Source organism: Aricia agestis, chromosome 8, assembly GCF_905147365.1.
Source record: "Aricia agestis chromosome 8, ilAriAges1.1, whole genome shotgun sequence".
NCBI lineage: Eukaryota > Metazoa > Arthropoda > Insecta > Lepidoptera > Lycaenidae > Aricia > Aricia agestis.
This window is the reverse complement of record NC_056413.1, coordinates 5,915,568-5,930,956: the sequence shown is the minus strand read 5'-3', so window position 1 is coordinate 5,930,956 and position 15,389 is coordinate 5,915,568. Positions and strand designations below refer to the sequence as shown.

The 15,389-nt window shown below is 36.9% G+C and overlaps 2 protein-coding genes across 2 annotated transcripts in view; one reads left to right on the top strand and one right to left on the bottom strand.

The window, feature by feature from the left end:
* The window catches only part of LOC121729857 (heparan-sulfate 6-O-sulfotransferase 2), a 130,937-nt gene extending 116,961 nt beyond the window's left edge, over positions 1–13,976 (bottom strand). The window contains exon 1 of the mRNA XM_042118508.1: positions 13,383–13,976. Within this exon, the coding sequence (XP_041974442.1) occupies positions 13,383–13,571 (189 nt within the window). The 5' untranslated portion in view covers positions 13,572–13,976. The remainder of the gene's footprint in view (positions 1–13,382) is intronic.
* Positions 13,082–15,389, top strand: part of LOC121729858 (replication factor C subunit 4) — a 28,525-nt gene continuing 26,217 nt past the window's right edge. Inside the window, exon 1 of the mRNA XM_042118510.1 lies at positions 13,082–13,091. The gene's annotated coding sequence lies outside the window, so the exon portion shown is untranslated. The remainder of the gene's footprint in view (positions 13,092–15,389) is intronic.

The following is a 15,389-nucleotide window of genomic DNA, read 5'->3' as shown; positions in this document are numbered from 1 at the left end:
TCACCTCTTAACGCTTAAACCATTAAACCGATTTTGATGATACTCGGTTTGGACTTTGGACATACATACTTTGAGTCCCGGGCTCAGAATTCATTCTGAGGTCCCGGGATAAGATTACAAGAATCAAACCGCTTTTCATTAGAAAAACAATGACTTCAATAAGCACAATATACCTTTGTATGATAGATCAAATATCAATCGGTACAAGTTACAACAGAGTGCACCTTTAAGTCTTAGCTCGGAACATTTCATCCAACTGTTATTCATTAAGCCAACTAATGAAGATTTTATCTAGAAAGTGAAATGGGATACTTTAATAGATTAATTCTAATAACGCTCAGATACCGGTTCAAAACACGCGTTATCTTTTGATCTCGCGGTTTATCAGAATATTATCATCTTCTATTAACTACTAGCTTTTATTACCCTCTCGGTGTTGTAATAAGTGATTTAATTTTGTAAAAATATTTGATTTTATTGCGCCGTTTTAATACATACTCGATGCGTATTTTATACTAGACGAGCTTTTGCCCGCGGCTTCGCTCGCCTTCAGAAGTATTATTATATACAAACTTTCATCCTCTATTTTAACCACTTGGGGGTGGAATTTATCCATATAGGATGCCTACGTCATAACATCTACCTGCATGCAAAATATAATTGAATATATATATGATGCCCGCAACTCCGTTGCGCCAAAATTAGTTTATCTCAAAGGAACCGTACATTTTCCGGGATTAAAATTATCCTATGTCCTTACTCCTTTACCGGGGTTCAAATTACATATCTCTATAAATTTCAGCAAAACTGTTTGAGTTGTTTGGTTTCCCAAACCACTGAACCGGAGTAAAGAGGTAACTGACAGACAGACAGCATTTACAATAATATAAGAGTATGGCCATTTCCTGATCCAGTGGGGTAAATTAAAATTTAAACAGAAGTAGAGATTCGAATCTCGACTACTTAAAAACTATTGAGATGTGTCGTTAACAATTAGACCCTTAAAGTCATGTCTGGTCATTCAATTAAGATAGTAATTAGAATGAAGCGTCAAAACATTTAATAAAAAACCGGCCAAGTGCGAGTCGGACTCGCGCACCGAGGGTTCCGACAGCTTAAAGGTATTATAGACCTGAGTATTTGGTATGAATTTCAATTTAATACCTCTACGCGTTTATGAGGAAATGGGTAGTAAGTTTAAAATTATTAAAAAAAAATATATTATGTGATGTAACTAAAAATTTATGGTTTTCGTAATTTTTCCTTTATCTATGCTATAAGACGTTGCTTCGTACCAAATTTCAAGATTCTGAGTTCACGGGAAGCACCCTGTAGGTTTTGATTCCCTTGCAAGTGTCGAAAATTTGCGGCATAAACGGCTGTATCTTTTGATTGCGTTGGCTTAGAAGTTTGATTTTTTCACAGCTTCAAGGGACAGTAGACCTGAGAAATTGATATAAATTTCAGCTTCATACATCCACGCGTTCCTGAGAAAAAGGGTCTTGACAGACGGACAGACGGACAACAAAGTGATCCTATAAGGGTTCCGTTTTTTCCTTTTGAGGTACGGAACCCTAAAAATTATCGTATCAGCAATGGGTGTGGGTTTGTTTCATGTTATATTACTTAATCGTGTTAAAAAATAATTTTACTTGGGGCAACTTGATTTAAATACCACTCAAGACAAAATTCAATAATCAAAACTCATTAAAATATTATTATATAATAAGGGCAATTAACGCAGATCTGGGTTCACCTTAACGATGGGTTAAATATTATATTATCCCTCTGATTAATATTATTATAATTAATTAATAATAGCTCCCACACCGGTTTCGGTGACGGTGGCTGGTTTCATTGAAACCAGGCCAGCTACGCAGGAGTAATTTTTTATAGTGCCCAAGTGTGTGCGCAGTACACAATAGCACTCTCTATTCCGTTACTCTCATAACCCAGTGGGACGGAAGACCGACACGACCGGCGAGAGATCAGGCGCAGGGCCGACTTTTTACATGCCCATCCGACGCATGAATCATGTTACTTGTCAGACAATCAGGTGATCAGCCTGCATCGTCCTAACCAAACTTGGAAATAACATATTTCCAACGCGGGAATCGAACCCACGACCTCCGAGTCAAGAGCCGCGCTCTATACCACTAGACCACGGAGGCGTCTAAATATTATAATATCAAGGAATTGACCTCATATTTTACATTAATAATGTTCTGTTCAAATGGCCTCAAGACATTTGCTGAAACACTTATTAGCCTCATTGCTCAATAGGCAATACGGGCAGTTAAGGCAAAAGACATATAATAACAAATGTCCTAATTTATCAACTCCTTGATCTGTATCCAATCTATGATAGCAGTCACAGCAGTTTACGCAACCCTATTAATAAATCCTAACTTAATTTGTAGTGGGTAGTTCTGCAATAGGGCTGCCTCCGTGTTGTCCTTTACGATAAAAAATATCATAATTATTCTTGTTTTATTTCAATCTTAATTATGTATACTGCGATGATAATATTATACTTACTTAATATTTTTCTGGCCGTCTGATATGTATCTAGCTTTTCATCATAATTTGGATAACAATTTGGGAGCATTTCCAATGCAAACGAACAATCAAACTAATCATCTCAAGAGTAACGTGTGAACAAACAACGTCAATAACAAAAAAAACATCAACTTAGGCATTGCAAGAACGGTAGAACATGTTTAGCTAGTAGTAGTACTTTCAGGCCATAATTTATATGTCCTGTTATATATTGTTTTGTGGTAGGCGGTAGCTTGGCTTTTACGACTGAGGTCTACGGCCACAAATAACAACATACAAATATTACTTACAACTTCCCGGTAACAGACAGTGTACGTGTAACAGTACTTACTTTCTCTACCTAAAAAAAACTAACCTGTCACAATAATCGGCCAAGTGCGAGTCGGACTCGCGCACGGAGGGACCGCGACCGTTATAGAGGAAAAATAGGCGAAAAATTGTGTTTTTGTATGGGATTATTTTTTTATTTAATTTTAATATTATTCTTCCATATTGAAGTAGACTTAAAATTAAGGCCTTTGTGAAAATATCAAGTGCCTACCTGTTGCCATTACTGATATCGAGCAAAAAAGGGCCAAAAAGTCACGTTTGTAGTATGGGAGCCCCCTTTAAATATTTATTTTATTTTTATTTTGTTTTTAGTATGTGTTTTTATAGCGGCAACAGATGTACACAGTGTGTAAAAATGTCAGAACAGTATAGCGGTTCTTGAGACACAGCCTGGAGACAGACAGACAGACGGACAGACATACATCGAAGTCTCATTAATAGGGTAGGGTTTTCACACTTTGGGTACGGATTCGGAACCATAAAATATCATATGAAATGACAGTAAATATTTAAGAAAGATATTTTAATCTATACCTACTAATAATTTTATTAATGCGAATGCTTTCTGTCTATTATATTATACACAGGCACAGGCACAGGCACAGGCATAACTCCGAACTAATTTAATAACAATCGGTATACATATAATATGTATTATGTTACATGTATTTTAGTCCTGTAAAGGACATGCAGGAAAGTAACTACACACATATTCCGTTTTGATCGCGAAATCGTCGAATGTAATATTGTGACAGCCCTAGTAATAGAACAAATGTGTAGGTCGCGTGAGTGGGGATCGTTCATATTGTCGGTATTGCAATATTTACTGCGGGCAGCGCGACGGATAATAATATTATATTGTAAGTAATTGTAACACCTTGCCAAATAAAGGCTTCCCTTCACGTACACCCATGATGAACCATCAAATTACAACAAATGTGAAATTTAACACATCTAAAAAAATAAGAAAGTGCTCGTTATAGTTAATTTTTGTAATTGGGGTAAACCGTTTTAAGAGGAGTCCACACCGCCCTTTTTTCCATACAAACGTTGTCCCCTGTTTCCTCCCTGGATAATGCTAGTAGAGTTATAATTTTTTTCCTGAATATCTACGACCACTAATACAATGTCCCTATGTTTTCTTTTTTTTCATAATTTAATTATTAAATAAGATATGAACGTTCAAAAACCCAAAAAAATGGCCAGATTTTCCGCTGTGTTCAAACGTCCAGAAAACAGATTTGGCTAGATTATACAAAAAAAGCAAAACATAGGAACACAGCCTTTTTTTAATCTTTAATGAAAAAAGTACTTAGATCGGTTAAGTTTTGGGGAAGGAATCAGGGGACAACGAATCGTTGATTTTCTGGATTTTCTGCAGTTGTCTCTATCGCGTTCTGCGGTAGAGGCTCGAGGTAAGGGAGACAGCTATAGATATTACACGTACTTTTTTTCATTTCTCTAGCCCCTGGTGTATCCTCTTAATTCTTTAATAAATAAACATCTTGCTAAATAAGGGCTTCTCTTCATGTAAACTCAGGATGGACGATTACAAAAATGTATATGTAGAGTATAATATTCGTCTAAGATTGCCCACTATCGACATTTATTGTATATGTCGTAGGATGATTTGATAAATCGAATTTTCGCGAAAATTCTAGGGATTTCGCGAAAACACGGATTTATCAAATCATCCTACGACATATATAATATACTAGATAATATATACTGTAAGCTATAGCTTCGCAATTATTATGATGGCGATCTTGGTTATCTATCATGCCACAGCGTGGAGAGGTGCCTATTGATGAATTTACACCCTCGTAGATCCCGGAATTGGTCCATCATTTTTAGGATTTCCTACCCTTTGGGTAGGAAACCCGATTACAGAAACTTCGTGGTCAGTCTGTCTATCTCTTGGCTGTATCTCAAGATTCGCTATAGCTAGAGTTCTGTTTTTTTATTGGTTAAAATCATCTACGCTATGTATAATAATCCTTAAACTAAACATCTCGTTGTCTCAATTCAGTAAATTGAGATAATCCCCCTAATCCCGCGGGCTTTAAGGATTAACATTCTCCAAGTTTCCAAGAAACAACAGTAGCATGAAAGCTTGTCGGTTCTTCACGCTCCAACCTATCAAATTTTCAAAAAAGTTTCAAAACAGGTAAATTTTATAGCTTCTAAAAATCATTCCGTCTAATCAAAAACAAAGAAGAAAAAACGCAAATATAAAACTCAAAGGTAATAAAGTATAAACAGTAATATTGTAAAAAGCTTATAATATAACCCGTTCAAATAACAGAACAAAATATAATAATTAGCATTACAACTTTTACTAACAAAATAAGGCGCTGAAAACCTACTCTATGTACGGTTGTACCTGCTGTATATAATGCATAATGCATTGTATATATAAGGTTTATGAACCTTTAGCACCGTTCAGTTTTATCCAGCATTATCACTCAATAAACGAATGTAACATTAGAACGAGTGAATCGCATCCGCCCCTCGACAAAACAACGGCCGAGCGCCGAGTCAGAAGGTCGACTTTTCCATACTCCAGGAGTTGGCTTACAAACGAGGCACCGTAAGGCAAGAAGAGGCTCCCAAGGTTAAGAGCATAATATATAGTTTCTAATCGTCTTCTGGATAACTTAGGCTATTCTTAATTCTCCCCTAAACCATTAGCTTTAAACTATAAGGGTGGGTTGCACGGTGCAAAACTTTGCGACGATTCCGCGTCGACCGTCGTCCTCTTTCACAGGTGGCATATGAAAAATGAGCGTGAGTGTGAAGAGTTCGGGGACGATGAATTTGATTTTTTGGGTCAGTAGCCCTCTTAACACGAACGAATTGTATCCGACCAAAAAACTGTAGCCGGCTTCCGCGCTACAATTGCTTTATTTATACCCGCCTCTGACATTTCGTCCACCGTCCACCGGCCCAAGACTCGCCACAAGTCAAATGATCCATCGGGAACATCACTCACTCACTTCTAATTCTTAACGTAGTAAATATTGCCCAAAAATAAGTGACCGTAGATCATAGGTAGAGGATTTATACGTGGGAGAGCCATGCTTCGGCACGAATGGGCCGGCTCGGCCGGAGAAATACCACGTCCTCACAGAAAACCGGCGTGAAACAGCGCTTGCGCTGTTTCGCCGAGTGAGTGAGTTTACCGGAGGCCCAATCCCCTACCCTATTCCCTTCCCTACCCTCCCCTATTCCCTTCCCTTTCCTTCCCTACCCTATTCCCTCTTAAAAGGCCGGCAACGCACCTGCAGCTCTTCTGATGCTGCGAGTGTCCATGGGCGACGGAAGTTGCTTTCCATCAGGTGACCCGTTTGCTCGTTTGCCCCCTTATTTCATTAAAAAAAATACACAAACTAAGTTACTATTTTTGGTGTGGTGGGCCAAAGCCCACCGATTTAAAAAAAGTTACTATTTTAAATTTTTAACGTGTACATGTGTACATACTTCCATGCCGATGTTATAAATGTGAAAGTGTGTATATTATATGTATGTCTGTTATTTCTTTACGCTTAAGCTCTCATCTGAATTTAAAAATAAGAATAAGAACGTTTATTTGCAAAAACGTGGTATTGACAATAAGATGGTACAATGTAAGATAGCGCAATAGAATTTGATGATAGCATAGTATTAAGTCCGAAAAAATGCAACCGCCCCACTGCGATAAATTGCGATAAAAAATTGGAGAAACGAAGAACAAAGGTATCAGGTGAATAATAAGCATTTGCTAGATTGCGCAGAGACACATTCGCCATAAAAGTTACCAAAAATATTAAAACAAAGCCCATTACCCTTTTAGTGGAATCTACGCATCACTTCAAATTTCAGTATGCCTTGATCCGGTAACAAAGAACAGACCAGTACTTAGAAGATCTAGGGTACGTAAGCATCGAGTGAGTACGATTCCGGGAATCTCAATATAGTCCTCACCAGGAAGGCACAGGATCAAGCAGACGGGGTTAAATATAGACGCACTCATCATCCCGACTCATATGCAGTGCGATACAGCGATAGTGCGTTACGCGTTGTTAATAAGTTCGGCAAAACTTCTCTGGGTTAGTTCCCGAACTGGTCATAGGTCAACAGGTAAGGGATAAGTGAGCGCGTCTAGTTCGGAGTGGCTACCGACTGGTCGGCGTAACAGAGGCCGACCCAAGAAAAGGTGGCGCGACGAACTAGATACGTTCGATAAAGAGTGACCAGCAACATCACAGGGTCGTGAACTTTGGAAAGGAGGGGAGGCCTTTGCTTAGCAGTGGGAGTGGTAGGCTGATAAGACAATAATTATTCTGCAAATATTTGTTAGAAATTTATTCCGATTTAATTTATGATTTGCCAAGTTAGGAAGGAGAAACTGTCTCGAGTCTTTAAGAAATTCTAAGGGCGAAGTCTAAATAGCCTTTACATGTTTTAACAGAACATAAAAAGCTACATTATTTTGAATTCGTACAAAATTTAGACAAATACCAAGCAGCCATGTGTATGAACATAAACTTTCTGTCTAAACTCTGAAGTCTGAACAATGTTACAGCAACAATTTTATAACGCTGAGGCGCCTGGCGTATTCCCCAGGTGTAGTGTACGTTTTAACTTTAATAAAACGCTTTTGTGAAAACGTACAATATATTCGGAAGCCGCATTAGAATGCAGTCCACTCTTTCAAGCCGTCAGTCTCGTAACCGAAACGGAAACTTGGGAGTTGTATTCCAAGTTGCAATTCTCTCGCGATTCCGGGATCAGGGCAATATTTAAGCGATTTCTAAGCCAACCTCCACGCCGAGAACTTTATATATTTCTTTAGCTTTTCCGGTTACGCCAATTTTCTGTGGGTTTCAGTCAAAATTAAGGATTTTATCTATAGATTCCCCAGGTGCATTGATTCGTATTGTATTTCTGGTTGATATCCCTTATAAGGATAAGTAACATTCTGAAACTAAGTGATTTTAGTTTCTTTAATTAAATCGTTCTTCTTAAACCCATATTCAAACGACAATCAAAAAGTAACGTCGTTAAGGGTTTCTTTCGCTTTTCTGGTGGTAGCAATAGAGGTATAACATATAAAATGGTTGCACGTCATTTAGGGACCTCCGAAATAATATAACCGTAACTTTTATCGACCAACCATAGCTTAATTCTAATCTAGCATCAATTTCGCGTTCCACATCCTTATCTCACTTTTTATATTCGATGCGATCGCCATATTTCACTAGACAAATTACGATGTAGCGATATACGGGCAGACGCATCTTTGAACAATGCCATATAAATATAACAATAAGAACTTTTTGTAACGAATATACCGGTCCCGGGCCGCTGTTGAATTTAAACGCGTCGGGTGGAGGCGTGAGGTCCGTCGCTAATGGTCTGGCCTTGTTGGACTCCCGTATGGAAGTGGTATAGCCGGTGTCCATATACGGCGGATCCTATCGACCGTTCGTCGACGAAGATGCAGGAATAAAAACCGAATTACGTGGCATACGGGTCGGTTTATAAATACTAATTAAACTGCATTTACATAAAGAGTGCAGACTGCTGCAGTCATGGGCCGGTGGAATTTTATGCCACTCCTTACTCGTGTAGATGCTCCGCCTGCGTAATTGCGTCAAAGTGTTGATTGCTGATGCGATACCTTCACGGCCGTAGCTACAGGGGGGCATTGGGGGGCAATGCCTTACCTTAAAATCACAATGCCCTACCTTAAAAATACCAAAACCCAAAAAAATTATGATATTTTTTTTACTTCTGTCCTACCTGTAACCAATGCTGCCCTACCTCAAATCTGACTCTAGCTACAGCCCTGGGTACCTTTCCAAATTACTAACCACCCGCTACTAAAAAGTTACATTAATAATCCAGAATAATTCATTGCAGACAAAGATTTTTACATTCATTAGAATGTCCTAAGCAGTTTTAAATAGACAAAAGTGTAATGAGGCAGGGCCTTTGCAGAACGGAACATAAGCCGCTTAAAGGGGTTCCCGGCGACCTTTTTTGCTGGACCCCGTTGCGCGTCGGTCGGGAACACAAAAACAAAACCCACTTGCATGGCTGCCACCCTCTTTAATTAATTAGTGAAGTCGGCGAGGAGCAACGCTTTTAAAATAAGCCAGCGTGTGAGCGTTTACGCTGGAAATTCGAATTTGCCATTTTACTTGAAATTTCCTTTTAGTCATGCTCGTTTCATTTTTCAATATTCCATCTAAATAGCATCTAATGAATGCACTAGATAGAACGTAGTTACAGCTTCTAAGCAACATTGATTGACTGAATGAGAAATAGGGCACTGAAAAGTGCCCATTCTTCATCATCACCAATCACCATATACGTTCACGGAGTTTCTTCCATTGAAGACTTTTCATATTGATAATACATTTAAGGCTTCTTAGGCCTAGCGCGCACCACGATTTTAATTTTTGCGACACGATTTCAAAATCGCGCTGTAAAAAATCGCAGAGAATACGGTGCGCGCACTGCGATAAATAAATAGTGATCTTTGCTCACTTTCACCATGGATTTCGTACAAGTTGCTTGTCTTTATTTAGAAGGTTTCAAGACCTAATATTATTATGTCCTATTCTTGACACCGAAAGTTATATTAATTTATATAACATATAATTACTTACTAATTTCACAACTTCGTCTCAATTTGTTTTGTTAATTAATTTTGTTATTATGTTTCGTTTAGTATAATTTTGTATCCAAAAAAGCAAATCGTATGTTTTGTGCGATACCAGTGCCCAGATAAACTGATCCGGTTTATGGCGCACTATTTTATGTTGTGAAAAACTGTGTTTCTAATGATAAATAAATAATTTTAAAAAATTATTACTTCGGAGGATCAGAAGAAAAAAAAAAGAAAATTCGTCAATACTGGACTCATCCCTTTACAGCTGATAGAATTATCAAAGGTTTCTTTTATCAGAAATACCATGAACTTCGGATGTATCCCAAAAATTTATTTGGCTATTATAGAATGAAAATTAAACGTTTGACGGATTACTGAGAATTATTGGACCTTATATTGAATACAAAAATACTAGATGGCGAAATGCGATCCCAGCTTATAAACAGAATATAAACCACTACGATGTTTATTGTGGGACAGATGATATGTATTAATCTGAAGACAGTTGAAACACAAATGAAGTGCCGGCCGGCCCGAGTGTGCGATTTTATTATCGCAGTGCGCGCGGTACCAGTTACCACACAATTTCATATTCTGCATTTTATTTACGCGACAATCGCGTCGCGAGCAGTCGCAGCAAAATGTGACAAATCACAATTTTAAAATCGCTGCGATTATTTACTCGCATGTGCGCGCACTGTCATACTAACACATACGTTGTATTTCTGCGATAAAATAATCGCGCTGCATAAAGTCGTGGTGCGCGCTAGGCCTTACAGACAAACGGCACTTGTCAACGGCAGTCAACGGCTGTAATAATTATTATGTTATTTCTCTCTTTTTTTCGTATTTAAAATGAGATATTTTCACCAACAATTAATAATAACCCAAATAAAAATCTGTCGACCTTAGACCGCCGGAATTGAGCACACACGAGCATGTGAATAAACGCGTGATTTCAGATACTTAATAAAAAAAAACTGCATTTTTCTTTTACGTCGCGCGTGCAATACTTGTATTTCAAGAGCGCTCAGTTAAACTATGTAACATAATAATATATTATAATGTAACACAATACAAAAATATAATATAATGCTCAATAATTTTTGTATCGTGTTATGACTTATGTGCGAGCTGCGAAGGTCTCATATTCATTAAGTTGGGCCACAGAATACATATAACAGTGGTTGGGCATCTGATAGCCCATGCACAGAATTCGCCCACGGCCCATGTCAGAGTGTAAGATTGCGACGGGAGATAAGGCGTTTTTAAAGGAGGGGTCAACAGAATCGCATGATATCATGCACTTGTATTTTTTGTACGTAGTTAATAGTTATCAATAACAGACATAAATGCGAAAGTCTGCCTGTCTGTCTTAAGATGGTAAACTTTACTAACTTTCTTTTTTTATTTTATATATTGTGGTAATATTTTATTACGCTTCTTAATTAGGCATTAGGCATAGAAAACCAATATTTTTACGTATTTTTTCCTTAGACTGGATTGCACCAACTAACTTTAACTTTAACTGTAACTTTAACTTTGCCTACAGTGCAAAATGTCAAATCTTTGGGTAAAGTTAAAAATGGACGCCATCAAGACGCCATATTTAACTATAACCATAGAGCTCGACAAGGTTTTAAATGCATGTGGCGAAAAAAGGAACTAACGCTGTCATCATACAAAAGCCGCAATTTTTGACAGTTCTCCTTTACCAGCAGCGCCCCCGCCCACGCGCATGTATAACCTTGTTGGATCAGCTGTCATCTGTCAATTTCTCCGGGCAAAGTTAAGGGTAAAGTTAAATTTACCTTAACTATAACCATAACTTTAACTTTAACTTTACCCACGCCTCTGGTGCAACCCAGTCTTAGACTGGGTTGAACCAACTAACTTTAACTTGAGTTATAAGAATATGGGGTGTTTGGACGCCATATTTAACTTTAACTTTACTCACGCCTCTGGTGCAACCCAGTCAGTGTTATTTGGTTATTCTTATTTGTAATTGACTTTTAACTTAAAGTTTACAATATACTTTTTGGATCATCTGAACAATTTATTTTAAGCTTTCATTCCAATAACTAAGAGACAACTGTCTCTAGACATGCTTGGTTACTATAAGTAATATAATGTTAGAAGAAACCCAAACAATCGTAAAAAAAAACGCGCGTGCGACGCGTGCGCATGCGTTGCGTGCACCCCGCACTAGAAATATTGAATAAGTTTTATTTTACTTTACAGAGCAGTATACTTACTGTCTGTTGTTATTTTTTTTGTGTTCACATTTTTTGTCATTGAAGTACAAATATAGTGCAGAGAATGGAAATCTCCGAAGTAAAAGAGATATTTCTTCAATAATATTTGATGCTCTATTTTTTATAAATGTTTATAAACAGGACCTGTTTATTTAAACATTTATAAAAAATAGTAGTAATTATTTCCGAGTAAAACATATAGAAAACTAATTATTATTATTGTTTGATTACCTTTAATCCTCCTTTAATCTATCCTAATAGTGGTCTATTTCAGTAGTTATTAATTAATAATTATTAAATGCATATTAAAGATGTGCCTACTAGTTAGCCAAACTGATCAAAGTTTTACAATTCCCTGATGAGTAAAAAAGTAAAAAAGGGTTTTTTTTTACTGCATTGATTACCATATAAAAAAATGGCCCCTCTTAAAAGGCCGGGAACGCACCTGCAGCTCTTCTGATGCAGCGAGTGTCAATGGGCGACGGAAGTTGCTTTCCATCAGGTGACCCGTTTGCTCGTTTGCCCCCTTATTTAAAAAAAAAAAAAAAAAAAAAAAGGCTTTTTCCTAAAGAGTAAGTAGATATTTATGTGATGTTTGATTTGGATTATAAAGAAATCTAATAATAAAGGTTATAATTTTAATTACTTCTGCCAATATTAAGAAATAATTCATACCTTTGGTAACACAAGGGCACAAATAATTTTGGAAATGAGCACAAGACTTACACTTTTGCTTTACCAAAGGTACAAAAATATTATTCTTTAGTGAGAAACTACTACCGACTGAAACTATGAAACTACTACCAACTGAAAGCCCTACTCGTAACATCATGTTACAGGTAGAGTCTCATTAACCCATCGATCGTGGAATAACGAAACACAATAGCTTATTTATTGTTATCGCGGCCGGATGCGGCCGCTTAGGGCTTCATGAATTAATTATTGATTTTGGGGAAATTGTGAATCAGAATCTTTGACTGAAGTGAACGAGCGATTTGTAATATCTACAATTCTAATGTCAGTTCTGGTTCTACAAATAAATTATTCATTTACATGATTCTAAGTAATTTATATTATTAATATTCTTTTTTGAATGGTAGTACAACCATTCAAAAAATAATTTCTTTCATGAAAACTGGAGTATTTCAAACACTTTTAAATGTAGAAGTTCAAACAAATATTCAAATTCTAAATAAATAATTAATTGAAAAGTAGGAACACCATAAGGCTTTCATTGGGGTTTTATTCTCGGCAATATTTTAGAAACCTTAAAAAATTTAAAATATTTAGTACAGTATTTAGTAGTACTAAGTACTTGGGTTAAATATTATTGTTTTTTTTTATTTCTTATAACAAATCTTATAATAACTATTATCTCTCTCTCATGGAACTGTGCCATAATTTATGATAATAATCTATATATATAAAAATGGATTTTCAATTGTGTTAGTAACGCTAAAACTCGAAAACAGCTGAACGGATGGGGCTAATTTTAGTCTTAAAATATTCGTAGAAGTCCAGGGAAGGTTTTAACCGGGACAGCTAGTATAATATAAAATGTAATAATATTATGAACTAACCTGTTCTGGGCAAAAATATCCAAATGCGACCATTCCAAATAGTGAAAGCAGCAGACAAAACAATATCACTTTACGAAGCCTGGATCTTGGCTCCATCTTTTTAATTTCATATACACCACTAGGCAGAAAAAGGGCAAAATCACTACCTACTTGCACTGATACACTTTTTTGCATTTCGTAAGGTTGCATGTCTCATTTTTACAATTATTTCGTAAACAAAAACACTTCAACGAAATTGTGTCCTTCTTCATTAGTCCGTGTTCATCAAAACTAAAGTTCGGTCTTGTTTTATTATCATCGTTTATTAGTACGAAAGATACGATTTCGATAACATTGTTTTGCTGATACCACAAGATAGGCGTTATGTCGGTAGCGAGACCACAACTACAATGAACAAATGCTTCCAAGTGCAAGACTGACAGAGGTATGGGAGCTAAACATTACTGACATTATCAATAAACACAACAGATTGGACGAATTATTTTAAGCTGCACTTGAATATAGAAGTAGTATATAGCTGCCATTCACTAAATCACTGTTTTTAACGTAAAAATTGTTTATTACTACATTTTTGTACTCGCGTAAATAGAAAACAATCGAGCTCGAGTTTGACAACTATTGACATTGACATGTTGAAAATGACAACTGACAGTAAGTTTTTTTTTTGCCTTAGGCCAAGAATAATAACGTGAAGTTTTCAAAATAAAAACAATGCCCGAAAAACAGTAAGGTGAACATGACTAGTGATTGGACAGTACTAGTCATAGGACAGAGCACAAAAACACTATATATTTACAGATTACTTTAAAAACTACCCGTTTTTTTCTTGAACATCAGGCGTTCTATTACTTAAAAAACAGGCAGTTCCTAAAGCAAACTAAATATATATTATATATTCATAATAATAGTGCACGTTCTATCTGCTGTCTTAATCCTATCTCTCTCCGTAGGGCTGCTGGAAGAGATTTCTATTAGAAATAAGCAGATCTTTTGTGTCGTTTTACTGTGTATATTGTCTTATTGTAATTGTTTCTTGTGCACAATAAATTGTTAAATAAAAAAAAAATGTTTTTGTTCTTTGTCCAATAACTTGTACTGTCCAATCACTAGTCATTTACCCTTTATATAAATTCGTATAAATATTTTTATCAGATCGCGTCGTTCAGATTGCAGACCGAAACTTCGTCCACTCAGAAATTAGTTTGTCGAAACTCCTTAATAAGTTCGTAAGTCGTATCACGTATGTCCAGGGTGCCGGGTAAGGGGCGCCGAAGGTTAACAAAAAGGGGCGCTTTTTTTTAGCTAGTGCTAAGAAAAAAGGCGCCCCTGTTTGTCAACCACAATCAACAAGAAATCTCGCCCCTGGTAGTTCTAAAACCAGCACTATGTCTTACAGAAGGCTAATACTGCACAGAACCATAACCAACGTATGATACATTTTGCTGATATTAAATACAAAACCTATTCAGAGTCCATTCCTAAGTCTTGTTTGTGTACCAGCATTTATAATAAATAGGTAACAATAAGACATTAATATTATTATGCTTTGGCGAAAAACATGACGCGTCGCTTCTACTCTGCCCCAGTGTGAGTTGAGCCTTAGTCTACAGCCGTGGTCGTCAAATCGCGACCCGCGGGATTCGGCCCGAGGCCATTGTTTATGCGGCCTGCGACAAAGTAAATTCAAAATTCATTCATTTTACTACATAATGATTAAAATTACGCCATATTTAACGGCCAGTTTTGTCCGGTTATCGTTAAGTTTGTGGCGAGATAAGTTAAGACCATTAAAATTTGCTGAGAGTACTATCTCACCACTCTATTCGGTAGGTGTAAAAAAGCATTTGGAACCGTTCTTGGAGTGCCCCTCAATTACTCTGCGGCCCGGTGCTGGCACTCACATTGTCATATTATGTGGCCCTTGGCCAGTAAAATGTGACGACTGCTGGTCGACAGACTCTACTCCTCTAGCTGTTTTGTTTATGGAGGTAAACATTTTACTTGTAA